This window comes from Oncorhynchus keta, chromosome 35, assembly GCF_023373465.1.
Source record: "Oncorhynchus keta strain PuntledgeMale-10-30-2019 chromosome 35, Oket_V2, whole genome shotgun sequence".
Classification (NCBI taxonomy): Eukaryota; Metazoa; Chordata; class Actinopteri; order Salmoniformes; family Salmonidae; genus Oncorhynchus; species Oncorhynchus keta.
Genome location: NC_068455.1, coordinates 76289653 through 76305161, shown reverse-complemented (window position 1 = coordinate 76305161; position 15509 = coordinate 76289653). Strand labels below are relative to the sequence as shown.

At 49.8% G+C, this 15509-nt stretch overlaps 1 protein-coding gene and 2 long non-coding RNA genes across 10 annotated transcripts in view; 1 reads left to right on the top strand and 2 right to left on the bottom strand.

Moving 5' to 3' along the window:
- The window catches only part of LOC127915531 (exocyst complex component 6B-like), a 116900-nt gene that overhangs the window by 29491 nt on the left and 71900 nt on the right, over positions 1-15509 (top strand). The window contains exons 5-6 of the mRNA XM_052495705.1: positions 3442-3487; positions 6806-7010. Of these exons, the coding sequence (XP_052351665.1) occupies positions 3442-3487; positions 6806-7010 (251 nt within the window). The remainder of the gene's footprint in view (positions 1-3441; positions 3488-6805; positions 7011-15509) is intronic.
- On the bottom strand, positions 5821-6799 carry LOC127916250 (uncharacterized). Of its 8 annotated transcripts, none has more exons than XR_008094162.1 (3): positions 6583-6799; positions 6319-6538; positions 5821-6186 (listed from the first exon to the last, which is right to left on the bottom strand). It is a non-coding gene; the product is annotated as an uncharacterized LOC127916250 (long non-coding RNA). The 8 variants fall into 8 exon arrangements; XR_008094156.1 differs by having other exon boundaries at positions 5821-6362; positions 6407-6538; XR_008094158.1 differs by having other exon boundaries at positions 5821-6340; positions 6407-6538.
- Positions 8048-11522, bottom strand: LOC127916259 (uncharacterized). The gene is made up of 3 exons (XR_008094187.1): positions 11214-11522; positions 10431-10579; positions 8048-8853 (listed from the first exon to the last, which is right to left on the bottom strand). It is a non-coding gene; the product is annotated as an uncharacterized LOC127916259 (long non-coding RNA).

Sequence of the window (15509 nt, the reverse complement as noted above, 5' to 3'; positions counted from 1 at the left end):
ACATAGCGGATGACTGTAACGCATGACATAGCGGATGACTGTAACGCATGACATAGCGGATGACTGTAACGCATGACATAGCGGATGACTGTAACGCATGACATAGCGGATGACTGTAACGCATGACATAGCGGATGACTGTAACGCATGACATAGCGGATGACTGTAACGCATGACATAGCGGATGACTGTAACGCATTACATAGCGGATGACTGTAACACATGACACAGTAGATGGCTATAACACATTACATAGCGGATGACTGTAACACATGACACAGCGGATGGCTGTAACACATGACATAGCGGATGGCTGTAACACATGACATAGCGGATGGCTGTAACACATGACATAGCGGATGACTAACACATTACATAGCAGATGACTAACACATGACATGGCGGATGACTGTAACGCATGACATGGCGGATGACTGTAACGCATGACATAGCGGATGACTGTAACACATGACATAGCGGATGACTAACACATGACATAGCGGATGACTAACACATTACATAGCGGATGACTATAACACATTACATAGCGGATGACTAACACATTACATAGCGGATGACTAACACATGACATAGCGGATGACTGTAACACATGACATAGCGGATGACTAACACATGACATAGCGGATGACTAACACATTACATAGCGGATGACTGTAACACATGACATAGCGGATGACTGTAACACATGACATAGCGGATGTCTATAACACATTACACAGCAGATGACTGTAACACATGACACAGCAGATGGCTATAACACATGACACAGCAGGTGACTGTAACACATGACATAGCAGATGACTGTAACACATGACATAGCAGATGACTGTAACACATGACATAGCAGATGACTGTAACACATGACATAGCAGATGGCTGTAACACATGACATAGCAGATGACTGTAACACATGACATAGCAGATGACTGTAACACATGACATAGCAGATGACTGTAACACATGACATAGCAGATGACTGTAACACATGACATAGCGGATGGCTATAACACATTGCATAGCGGATGACTAACACATGACACAGCGGATGGCTATAACACATGACATAGCAGATGACTGTAACACATTACACAGCAGATGGCTATAACACATTACATAGCGGATGACTGTAACACATGACATGGCGGATGACTATAACACATGACATGGCGGATGACTAACACATGACATAGCGGATGACTAACACATGACATAGCGGAATACTAACACATGACATAGCGGATGACTATAACGCATGACATAGCGGATGACTGTAACACATGACATAGCGGATGACTGTAACGCATGACATAGCGGATGACTAACACATTACATAGCGGATGACTGTAACACATGACATAGCGGATGGCTATAACACATGACATAGCGGATGGCTAACACATTACATAGCGGATGACTAACACATTACATAGCGGATGACTAACACATTACATAGCTGATGACTAACACATTACATAGCGGATGACTAACACATTACATAGCGTATGACTGTAACACATGACATAGCGGATGGCTATAACACATGACATAGCAGATGACTGTAACACATGACATAGCAGATGACTGTAACACATGACATAGCAGATGACTGTAACACATGACACAGCAGATGGCTATAACACATGACATAGCAGATGACTGTAACACATGACATAGCAGATGACTGTAACACATGACATAGCGGATGACTGTAACACATGACATAGCGGATGACTGTAACATTACATAGCGGATGACTGTAACGCATGACATAGCTGATGACTGTAACGCATGACATAGCATATGACTGTAACACATGACATAGCAGATGACTGTAACACATGACATAGCAGATGACTGTAACATGACATAGCAGATGACTAACACATGACATAGCGGATGGCTGTAACACATGACATAGCGGATGGCTGTAACACATTACATAGCATATGACTAACACATGACATAGCGGATGACTAACACATTACATAGCGGATGACTAACACATGACATAGCTGATGGCTATAACACATTACATAGCAGATGACTGTAACACATGACACAGCAGATGGCTATAACACATTACATAGCAGATGACTGTAACACATGACATAGCAGATGACTGTAACACATGACATAGCAGATGACTGTAACGCATGACATAGCAGATGACTATAACACAGCAGATGGCTATAACACATTACATAGCAGATGACTGTAAGACACGACATAGCAGATGACTGTAAGACATGACATAGCAGATGACTGTAACACATGACACAGCAGATGGCTATAACACATTACATAGCAGATGACTGTAACGCATTACATAGCAGATGACTGTAACGCATGACATAGCAGATGACTGTAACGCATGACATAGCAGATGACTGTAACGCATGACATAGCAGATGACTATAACACAGCAGATGGCTATAACACATTACATAGCAGATGACTGTAAGACACAACATAGCAGATGACTGTAAGACACGACATAGCAGATGACTGTAAGACATGACATAGCAGATGACTGTAAGACACGACATAGCAGATGACTGTAACGCACGACATAGCAGATGACTGTGAGACACAACATAGCAGATGACTGTAAGACACAACATAGCAGATGACTGTAAGCATGACATAGCAGATGACTGTAAGACACAACATAGCAGATGACTGTAAGACACGACATAGCAGATGACTGTAAGACACGACATAGCAGATGACTGTAAGACACGACATAGCAGATGACTGTAAGACACGACATAGCAGATGACTGTAAGACACGACATAGCAGATGACTAACGCACGACATAGCGGATGACTAACGCACGACATAGCGGATGACTAACGCACGACATAGCGGATGACTAACGCACGACATAGCAGATGACTGTAACGCACGACATAGCAGATGACTGTAACGCACGACATAGCAGATGACTGTAACGCACGACATAGCAGATGACTGTAACGCACGACATAGCAGATGACTGTAACGCACGACATAGCAGATGACTGTAACGCATGACATAGCAGATGACTGTAACACAGCAGATGACTATAACACAGCAGATGACTGTAACACATGACATAGCAGATGACTGTAACACATGACATAGCAGATGACTGTAACGCACGACATAGCAGATGACTGTAACGCATGACACAGCAGATGACTGTAACACAGCAGATGACTATAACACAGCAGATGACTGTAACACATGACATAGCAGATGACTGTAACACGTGACATAGCAGATGACTGTAACACGTGACATAGCAGATGACTGTAACACATGACATAGCAGATGACTAACGCATGACATAGCAGATTACATAGCAGATAAAAAGCTGCTGGCTGGTAGACAGTTATACAGCTGATAATTGATAATAATCTCTCTCTCTCTCTGTCAGTGTTGGAGATGTACAACAAACTACAGGAACAGATGACTCAAAAAAGGTATAGATTCTATTTTCTAACATTTATTTGCTCCCCCCCCCCTCTAATTCAGTCTTTGTATGGGCACGTTTCTCTTGTGTTTTACTCTCTTTTACCTCATCCCCCGTCTGCTCTCTTGTCCTCTGCTGCAGTGCAATTATTCGCCTACCTCCTCATGCCTATATACATTGTGTGCAAAATACTCTTTATTTACTTTCTTCTACTGTTATTGACTTGTTAATTGTTTACTCCATGTGTAACTCTGTGTTGTCTGTTCACACTGCTATGCTTTATCTTGGCCAGGTCGCAGTTGCAAATGAGAACTTGTTCTCAACTAGCCTACCTGGATAAATAAAAGTGAAATAAAAAAATAAAATGGCCTACTTGGCCTCCAGAGGGAGACATAGTTCACACTATTTGTTGGAAATGTCACCACATTGCTATCCAACCTTCTTGGATCTGCTGGAGTGGCTTGGATGTTGAGGTTCGGGCCCCCCTTATCTCTCTACCTCTCGCTCTCTACCTCCTCTCTCTTTACCCCTCCTCTTTCTCTAGGGTAGGTCTCCCCCCATACCCCCTCTTTCTCTAGGGTAGGTCTCCCCCATACCCCCTCTTTCTCTAGGGTAGATCTCCCCATCCCCCTCCTCTCTCTTTACCCCTCGCTCTCGCTCTCTACCTCCTCTCTCTTTACCCCTCCTCTTTCTCTAGGGTAGGTCTCCCCCATCCCCTCTCTTTCTCTAGGGTAGGTCTCCCCCATCCCCCCTCTTTCTCTAGGGTAGGTCTCCCCCATCCCCTCTCTTTCTCTAGGGTAGGTCTCCCCCATCCCCTCTCTTTCTCTAGGGTAGGTCTCTCTCTCTCTCTCTCTCTCTCTCTCTCTCTCTCTACCCCTCTTTCACTAGGGTAGGTCTCCCCCATCCCCTCTCTCTCTCCCTTTACCCCTCTTTCACTAGGGTAGGTCTCCCCCATCCCCTCTCTCTTTACCCCTCCTCTTTCTCTAGGGTAGGTCTCCCCATCCCCTCTCTCTCTACCCCTCCTCTTTCTCTAGGGTAGGTCTCCCCCATCCCCTCTCTCTCTCTCTCTTTACCCCTCTTTCACTAGGGTAGGTCTCCCCCCATCCCCTCTCTCTCTCTTTACCCGTCCTCTTTCTCTAGGGTAGGTCTCCCCCATCCCCTCTCTCTCTCTCTCTCTTTACCCCTCCTCTTTCTCTAGGGTAGGTCTCCCCATCCCCTCTCTCTCTTTACCCCTCCTCTTTCTCTAGGGTAGGTCTCCCCCATCCCCTCTCTCTCTTTACCCCTCCTCTTTCTCTAGGGTAGGTCTCCCCCCATCCCCTCTCTCTCTCTTTACCCCTCTTTCTCTAGGGTAGGTCTCCCCCCATCCCCTCTCTTTCTCTAGGGTAGGTCTCCCCCATCCCCCTCTCTCTCTTTACCCCTCCTCTTTCTCTAGGGTAGGTCTCCCCCATCCCCTCTCTTTCTCTAGGGTAGGTCTCCCCATCCCCTCTCTCTCTCTTTACCCCTCCTCTTTCTCTAGGGTAAGTCTCCCCCCATCCCCTCTCTCTCTTTACCCCTCCTCTTTCTCTAGGGTAGGTCTCCCCCCATCCCCTCTCTCTCTCTTTACCCCTCCTCTTTCTCTAGGGTAGGTCTCCCCCCATCCCCTCTCTCTCTCTCTTTACCCCTCCTCTTTCTCTAGGGTAGGTCTCCCCCCATCCCCTCTCTCTCTCTTTACCCCTCCTCTTTCTCTAGGGTAGGTCTCCCCCCATCCCCTCTCTCTCTCTTTACCCCTCCTCTTTCTCTAGGGTAGGTCTCCCCCATCCCCCCTCTCTCTCTTTACCCCTCCTCTTTCTCTAGGGTAGGTCTCCCCCCATCCCCTCTCTCTCTTTACCCCTCCTCTTTCTCTAGGGTAGGTCTCCCCCCATCCCCTCTCTCTCTTTACCCCTCCTCTTTCTCTAGGGTAGGTCTCCCCATCCCCTCTCTCTCTTTACCCCTCCTCTTTCTCTAGGGTAGGTCTCCCCCATCCCCCTCTCTCTCTCTCTGGCCTAAGGCTGACCTGTTGATGTGCCTTGTGGGTCATAAATTGTTGTTTGTTTGTGTCGTTCCCCTCATTTTCTTTTCTCATTCTCTCTCCATCCTGCCGTTTGGCCCACAGCACAGGGGGAGTGGAGAGGTCAGCCAACACACACTGTGTGTCGTGTCAGTGTGTGAAGAACTGAATGTTGTGCAATACCTCTGTCTCAATGCTTTCCCAGTGACAGGATTCTAGAGCGTTAGACTCCCTGCCTTCGTCTTCTTCTTCATAGACAGGGCCCAAGCTACTTCAAGGCGGGGTCCAAGCTACTTCAAGGCGGGGTCCAAGCTACTTCAAGGCGGGGCCCAAGCTACTTCAAGGCGGGGCCCAAGCTACCTGGCGGCAGGGAACAAGCTACCTGGCGGCAGGGAACAAGCTACCAGGGAACAAGCTACCTGGCGGCAGGGAACAAGCTACCTGGCGGCAGGGAACAAGCTACCTGGCGGCAGGGAACAAGCTACCTGGCGGCAGGGAACAAGCTACCTGGCGGCAGGGAACAAGCTACCTGGCGGCAGGGAACAAGCTACCTGGCGGCAGGGAACAAGCTACCTGGCGGCAGGGAACAAGCTACCTGGCGGCAGGGAACAAGCTACCTGGCGGCAGGGAACAAGCTACCTGGCGGCAGGGAACAAGCTACCTCGCGGCGTGTCCCAAGCTACCTCGCGGCGTGTCCCAAGCTACCTCGCGGCGTGTCCCAAGCCACCTCGCGGCGTGTCCCAAGCCACCTCGCGGCGTGTCCCAAGCCACCTCGCGGCGTGTCCCAAGCCACCTCGCGGCGTGTCCCAAGCCACCTCGCGGCGTGTCCCAAGCCACCTCGCGGCGTGTCCCAAGCCACCTCGCGGCGTGTCCCAAGCCACCTCGCGGCGAGGCCCAAGCCACCTCGCGGCGAGGCCCAAGCCACCTCGCGGCGAGGCCCAAGCCACCTCGCGGCGAGGCCCAAGCCACCTCGCGGCGAGGCCCAAGCCACCTCGCGGCGAGGCCCAAGCCACCTCGCGGCGAGGCCCAAGCCACCTCGCGGCGAGGCCCAAGCCACCTCGCGGCGTGTCCCAAGCCACCTCGCGGCGGGGATGGTGTTTTTGAATCCGTTTCTTCACTGCCGGGATGTCCCTCTTTAGGTTTTTAGGCTGTTGGTGTAGTTTCAGTTAGTGTGTGTGTGGGTATTAACCCTTCTGTTCCTTAAAGTACTCCCTAGTGTTGCGGACCTTGGAGGAGCTGGAACAGACGTGTCTCTCCAGAGCGGGCCAGTACAGGTTCTGTTCATCCTGTGTGTGTTTGTAGGTACTACCCAGCCCTGCGGACTCTGGAGCAGCTGGAACAGACGTGTCTCCCCAGAGCGGGCCAGTACAGGTTCTGTTCCATCATGTCTGACAATATCCCCAGACTGAGGACCCTCATCAGAGACACGGCCATGTCTCAACTCAAAGACTTCCTGGAGTCTATTCGGAAACACAGCGACAAGATAGGAGAGACCGCTATGAAACAGGTATGTGTGACTTCTGTTCTTTCTCTTTCTACCCTTCCCCTTCTCTCTCTCTCTCTCCCCCTTCACTCTCTCTCTCTCTCTCTCTCTCTCTCTCTCCCCCTTCTCTCTCTCTCCCCCTTCTCTCTCTCTCCCCCCCTTCTCTCTCTCCACCCCTTCTCTCTCTCCACCCCTTCTCTCTCTCTCCCCCCTCTCTCTCTCTCTCCCCCTTCTCTCTCTCTCTCTCCCCCTTCTCTCTCTCTCTCTCCCCTTCTCTCTCTCTCTCCCCCTTCTCTCTCTCTCTCTCTCCCCCCTCTCTCTCTCTCTCTCTCCCCCTTCTCTCTCTCTCTCTCCCCCCTCTCTCTCTCTCTCTCTCCCCCTTCTCTCTCTCTCTCCCCCTTCTCTCTCTCTCTCTCCCCCTTCTCTCTCTCTCTCTCCCCCTCTCTCTCTCTCTCTCTCTCCCCCTTCTCTCTCTCTCTCTCTCTCCCCCTTCTCTCTCTCTCCCTCTCTCTCTCTCCCCTTCTCTCTCTCTCTCTCTCTCCCCTTCTCTCTCTCTCTCCCTCTCTCCCCCTTCTTCTCTCTCTCTCTCCCCCTTCTTCCCCCCTTCTCTCTCTCCCCTTCTTCCCCCCTTCTCTCCCCCTTCTTCCCCCCTTCTCCCCCCTTCTTCTCCCCCTTCTCCTCCCCTTCTCTCCCCCTTCTCTCCCCCCTTCTCCCCCATTCTCTCCCCCTTCTCTCCCCCTTCTCTCCCCCCATCTCCCCCCCTCTCTCTCCCCCTTCTCTCTCCCCATTCTCTCTCCCCCCATTCTCTCTCCCCCATTCTCTCTCCCCCTTCTCTCCCCCCATTCTCTCCCCCCCATTCTCTCTCCCCCATTCTTCTCTCCCCCCATTCTCTCTCCCCCATTCTCTCTCCCCCTTCTCTCCCCCTTCTCTCTCCCCTTCTCTCCCCCTTCTCTCCCTCTCTTCTCTCCTTCTCTCTTCTCTCTTCTCTCTTCTCTCTCTCCCCCTTCTCTCTCTCTTTCTCTCTTTCTCTTTCTCTCTCTCTTTATTTCCCCCCACCGAAGGACAGTTGAAATACGTGTTGATAGAAGTATTAGTGTCTCCTGCAGTGTGTGTGTCTCTCCAGAAATGGCTTGGTAAAGACTACACCTGCATCTGATTAACAGAGACAAAGTAAAGAGACGGACGGCGGTTAGTGAACTAGTGTTGTTCTTCCCTCAACATATTGTCCTGATAAAACGGCTCTAAAACAAGGATTCCTGTATAGCCCAGCCAAACACACACACACACACACACACACACACACACACACACACACACACACACACACACACACACACACACACACACACACACACACACACACACACACACACACACACACACACACACACACAGGCGACAGTTGTGTGTGTTTTTAGCTGTGCTATCAATGGTGGAGTGTGTGTTTGTGGACCACATTATGGGTGAAAGGTTGTTGCAGATGGAGGTAAAGGGTGAGGAGAGAGGGATCCTACATACGTGTCCACAGCCCCATTCAGGTATTCTCTGCTGCAATTCCCCTCTCATCCTCTAGGTGTCAGGAGAGGACTAACGGTAGAAATTGCTGCAGCATTAATTGTACTAAAACTAGGAAGTAGCCTTAAACTAACCCTGTTCAACACACACACATCCTGAACCACTTAGAGACCCTGTTCAACACACACACATCCTGAACCACTTAGAGACCCTGTTCAACACACACACATCCTGAACCACTAGAGACCCTGTTCAACACACACACATCCTGAACCACTTAGAGACCCTGTTCAACACACACACATCCTGAACCACTTAGAGACCCTGTTCAACACACACACATCCTGAACCACTAGAGACCCTGTTCAACACACACACATCCTGAACCACTAGAGACCCTGTTCAACACACACACATCCTGAACCACTAAGAGACCCTGTTCAACACACACACATCCTGAACCACTAGAGACCCTGTTCAACACACATCCTGAACCACTTAGAGACCCTGTTCAACACACACACATCCTGAACCACTTAGAGACCCTGTTCAACACACACACATCCTGAACCACTTAGAGACCCTGTTCAACACACACACATCCTGAACCAATAGAGACCCTGTTCAACACACATCCTGAACCACTTAGAGACCCTGTTCAACACACACACATCCTGAACCAATAGAGACCCTGTTCAACACACACACATCCTGAACCACTAGAGACCCTGTTCAACACACACATCCTGAACCACTAAGAGACCCTGTTCAACACACATCCTGAATCACTAAGAGACCCTGTTCAACACACACACATCCTGAACCACTTAGAGACCCTGTTCAACACACATCCTGAACCACTAGAGACCCTGTTCAACACACACATCCTGAACCACTAGAGACCCTGTTCAACACACACACATCCTGAACCACTAAGAGACCCTGTTCAACACACACACATCCTGAACCACTAAGAGACCCTGTTCAACACACACACATCCTGAACCACTAAGAGACCCTGTTCAACACACACACATCCTGAACCACTAAGAGACCCTGTTCACACACACACATCCTGAACCAATAGAGACCCTGTTCAACACACACACATCCTGAACCAATAGAGACCCTGTTCAACACACATCCTGAACCACTAAGAGACCCTGTTCAACACACACACATCCTGAACCACTAAGAGACCCTGTTCAACACACACACATCCTGAACCACTAAGAGACCCTGTTCAACACACACACATCCTGAACCACTAGAGACCCTGTTCAACACACACACATCCTGAACCACTAAGAGACCCTGTTCAACACACACACATCCTGAACCACTAGAGACCCTGTTCAACACACACACATCCTGAACCACTAGAGACCCTGTTCAACACACACACATCCTGAACCACTAAGAGACCCTGTTCAACACACACATCCTGAACCACTAGAGACCCTGTTCAACACACACACATCCTGAACCACTAAGAGACCCTGTTCAACACACACACATCCTGAACCACTAGAGACCCTGTTCAACACACACACATCCTGAACCACTAGAGACCCTGTTCAACACACACATCCTGAACCACTAGACCCTGTTCAACACACACACATCCTGAACCACTAGAGACCCTGTTCAACACACACACATCCTGAACCACTAGAGACCCTGTTCACACACACACATCCTGAACCACTAGACCCTGTTCAACACACACACACATCCTGAACCACTAGACCCTGTTCAACACACACACATCCTGAACCACTAAGAGACCCTGTTCAACACACACACATCCTGAACCACTAGAGACCCTGTTCAACACACACACATCCTGAACCACTAGATACCCTGTTCAACACACACACATCCTGAACCACTAGAGACCCTGTTCAACACACACACATCCTGAACCACCTAGAGACCCTGTTCAACACACACACATCCTGAACCACTAGAGACCCTGTTCAACACACACACATCCTGAACCACTAGAGACCCTGTTCAACACACACACATCCTGAACCACTTAGAGACCCTGTTCAACACACACACATCCTGAACCACTAGAGACCCTGTTCACACACACACATCCTGAACCACTAGAGACCCTGTTCAACACACACACATCCTGAACCACTAGAGACCCTGTTCAACACACACACATCCTGAACCACTAGAGACCCTGTTCAACACACACACATCCTGAACCACTAGAGACCCTGTTCAACACACACACATCCTGAACCACTAAGAGACCCTGTTCAACACACACACATCCTGAACCACTAGAGACCCTGTTCAACACACATCCTGAACCACTTAGAGACCCTGTTCAACACACACACATCCTGAACCACTTAGAGACCCTGTTCAACACACACACATCCTGAACCACTAGAGACCCTGTTCAACACACACACATCCTGAACCACTAAGAGACCCTGTTCAACACACACACATCCTGAACCACTTAGAGACCCTGTTCAACACACACACATCCTGAACCACTAGAGACCCTGTTCAACACACACACACACATCCTGAACCACTAGAGACCCTGTTCAACACACACACATCCTGAACCACTAAGAGACCCTGTTCAACACACACACATCCTGAACCACTAGAGACCCTGTTCAACACACACATCCTGAACCACTAAGAGACCCTGTTCAACACACACACATCCTGAACCACTTAGAGACCCTGTTCAACACACACACATCCTGAACCACTAAGAGACCCTGTTCAACACACACACATCCTGAACCACTAAGAGACCCTGTTCAACACACACACATCCTGAACCACTAGACCCTGTTCAACACACACACATCCTGAACCACTAGACCCTGTTCAACACACACACATCCTGAACCACTTAGAGACCCTGTTCAACACACACACATCCTGAACCATTAGACCCTGTTCAACACACACACATCCTGAACCACTAGAGACCCTGTTCAACACACACACATCCTGAACCACTAGAGACCCTGTTCAACACACTGAACACTAGAGACCCTGAACCACTCCTGAAGAGACCCTGTTCAACACACACATCCTGAACACACTAACCCATTGGGATCCCCTGTTCACTATATAGGGAATCCTGGAACCACTATATAGGGAATAGGGTGCCAGTCCTGGTCTAAAGTAGTGCACTATATGGAATAGAGCCCTGGTTAAAGTAGTGCACTATATAGGAACCACTAGAGCCCTGGTCTAAAGTAGTGCACTATCCTGAATAGGGCTCTGGTCTAGAGTAGTGCATATATAGGTGCCAGTCCTGGTCTAAAGTAGTGCACTATAGGGAATAGGGTGCCAGTCCTGGTCTAAAGTAGTGCACTATATAGGGAATAGGGTGCCAGTCCTGGTCTAAAGTAGTGCACTATAGGGAATAGGGTGCCAGTCCTGGTCTAAAGTAGTGCACTATATAGGGAATAGGGTGCCATTTGGGATCATGTAAAGTAGTGCACTATATTGGACTAGGGTCTGGTCAACAGTTAAACTCTAGTAATCAGAATGGCCCTGGTCTTGATTCCATATGTCTGGGACTACACTCTCCCTTTACTCTGTCTGGGACTACACTCCTTTTCTCTAGTAGTGCACTACACTCTCCCTTTACTCTGTCTGGGAATAGGGGCCTTTTCTCTGTCTGGGACTACAGTCCCTTTTCTCTATCTGGGAATACTCTCCCTTTTCCTGGTGTCTGGGACTACACTCTCCCTTTTCACTGTCTGGGACTACACTCTGGAGACCCTTTTCTCTGTGTCTGGGACTACAGTAGTGCACTTTTATCTGTCTGGGACTACACTCTCCCTTTTCTCTGTCTGGGACTACACTCTCCCTTTTCTCTGTCTGGGACTACACTCTCCCTTTTCTCTGGTGTGTCTGGGACTACACTCTCCCTTTTCTCTGGTGTGTCTGGGACTACACTCTCCCTTTTCTCTGTCTGGGACTACACTCCCTTTTCTGTGTCTGGGACTACACTCTCCCTTTTCTCTGGTGTCTGGGACTACACTCTCCCTTTTCTCTGGTGTGTCTGGGACTACGCTCTCCCTTTTCTCTGGGTGTCTGGGGGTGCCTTTTTCTCCTGTGTCTGGGACTACACTCTCCCTTTTCTCTGGTGTGTCTGGGACTACACTCTCCCTTTTCTCTGGTGTCTGGGACTACACTCTCCCTTTTCTCTGTCTGGGACTACACTCTCCCTTTTCTCTGGTGTCTGGGACTACACTCTCCCTTTTCTCTGTCTGGGACTACGCTCTCCCTTTTCTCTGTCTGGGACTACACTCTCCCTTTTCTCTGGTGTGTCTGGGACTACACTCTCCCTTTTCTCTGGTGTGTCTGGGACTACACTCTCCCTTTTCTCTGTCTGGGACTACGCTCTCCCTTTTCTCTGGTGTCTGGGACTACGCTCTCCCTTTTCTCTGTCTGGGACTACGCTCTCCCTTTTCTCTGTCTGGGACTACACTCTCCCTTTTCTCTGGTGTGTCTGGGACTACACTCTCCCTTTTCTCTGTCTGGGACTACACTCTCCCTTTTCTCTGGTGTGTCTGGGACTACACTCTCCCTTTTCTCTGGTGTGTCTGGGACTACACTCTCCCTTTTCTCTGTCTGGGACTACACTCTCCCTTTTCTCTGGTGTCTGGGACTACACTCTCCCTTTTCTCTGGTGTGTCTGGGACTACACTCTCCCTTTTCTCTGGTGTCTGGGACTACACTCTCCCTTTTCTCTGGTGTCTGGGACTACACTCTCCCTTTTCTCTGGTGTCTGGGACTACACTCTCCCTTTTCTCTGGTGTCTGGGACTACACTCTCCCTTTTCTCTGGTGTGTCTGGGACTACACTCTCCCTTTTCTCTGGTGTGTCTGGGACTACACTCTCCCTTTTCTCTGGTGTCTGGGACTACACTCTCCCTTTTCTCTGGTGTGTCTGGGACTACACTCTCCCTTTTCTCTGGTGTGTCTGGGACTACACTCTCCCTTTTCTCTGGTGTGTCTGGGACTACACTCTCCCTTTTCTCTGTCTGGGACTACACTCTCCCTTTTCTCTGTCTGGGACTACACTCTCCCTTTTCTCTGGTGTGTCTGGGACTACACTCTCCCTTTTCTCTGTCTGGGACTACACTCTCCCTTTTCTCTGGTGTGTCTGGGACTACACTCTCCCTTTTCTCTGTCTGGGACTACACTCTCCCTTTTCTCTGGTGTCTGGGACTACACTCTCCCTTTTCTCTGGTGTCTGGGACTACACTCTCCCTTTTCTCTGGTGTGTCTGGGACTACACTCTCCCTTTTCTCTGTCTGGGACTACGCTCTCCCTTTTCTCTGTCTGGGACTACGCTCTCCCTTTTCTCTGTCTGGGACTACGCTCTCCCTTTTCTCTGTCTGGGACTACACTCTCCCTTTTCTCTGGTGTGTCTGGGACTACACTCTCCCTTTTCTCTGGTGTCTGGGACTACACTCTCCCTTTTCTCTGGTGTCTGGGACTACACTCTCCCTTTTCTCTGGTGTCTGGGACTACACTCTCCCTTTTCTCTGGTGTCTGGGACTACACTCTCCCTTTTCTCTGGTGTCTGGGACTACACTCTCCCTTTTCTCTGGTGTCTGGGACTACACTCTCCCTTTTCTCTCTGTCTGGGACTACACTCTCCCTTTTCTCTGGTGTCTGGGACTACACTCTCCCTTTTCTCTGGCGTGTCTGGGACTACACTCTCCCTTTCTCTCGTGTCTGGGACTACACTCTCCCTTTTCTCTGGTGTGTCTGGGACTACACTCTCCCTTTTCTCTGTCTGGGACTACACTCTCCCTTTTCTCTGTCTGGGACTACACTCTCCCTTTTCTCTGGTGTGTCTGGGACTACACTCTCCCTTTTCTCTGGTGTGTCTGGGACTACACTCTCCCTTTTCTCTGTCTGGGACTACACTCTCCCTTTTCTCTGTCTGGGACTACACTCTCCCTTTTCTCTGTCTGGGACTACACTCTCCCTTTTCTCTGTCTGGGACTACACTCTCCCTTTTCTCTGTCTGGGACTACACTCTCCCTTTTCTCTGGCGTGTCTGGGACTACACTCTCCCTTTTCTCTGGTGTGTCTGGGACTACACTCTCCCTTTTCTCTGTCTGGGACTACACTCTCCCTTTTCTCTGTCTGGGACTACACTCTCCCTTTTCTCTGTCTGGGACTACACTCTCCCTTTTCTCTGTCTGGGACTACACTCTCCCTTTTCTCTGTCTGGGACTACACCCTCCCTTTTCTCTGGTGTGTCTGGGACTACACTTTCCCTTTTCTCTGTCTGGGACTACACTCTCCCTTTTCTCTGTCTGGGACTACACTCTCCCTTTTCTCTGTCTGGGACTACACTCTCCCTTTTCTCTGTGTGTCTGGGACTACACTCTCCCTTTTCTCTGTCTGGGACTACACTCTCCCTTTTCTCTGTCTGGGACTACACTCTCCCTTTTCTCTGTCTGGGACTACGCTCTCCCTTTTCTCTGTCTGGGACTACACTCTCCCTTTTCTCTGGTGTGTCTGGGACTACACTCTCCCTTTTCTCTGTCTGGGACTACACTCTCCCTTTTCTCTGGTGTCTGGGACTACACTCTCCCTTTTCTCTGTCTGGGACTACACTCTCCCTTTTCTCTGGTGTGTCTGGGACTACGCTCTCCCTTTTCTCTGTCTGGGACTACGCTCTCCCTTTTCTCTGTCTGGGACTACACTCTCCCTTTTCTCTGGTGTCTGGGACTACACTCTCCCTTTTCTCTGTCTGGGACTACGCTCTCCCTTTTCTCTGGTGTGTCTGGGACTACACTCTCCCTTTTCTCTGTGTCTGGGACTACACTCTCCCTTTTCTCTGGTGTCTGGGACTACACTCTCCCTTTTCTCTGGTGTCTGGGACTACACTCTCCCTTTTCTCTGTCTGGGACTACACTCTCCCTTTTCTCTGGTGTCTGGGACTACACTCTCCCTTTTCTCTGTCTGGGACTACACTCTCCCT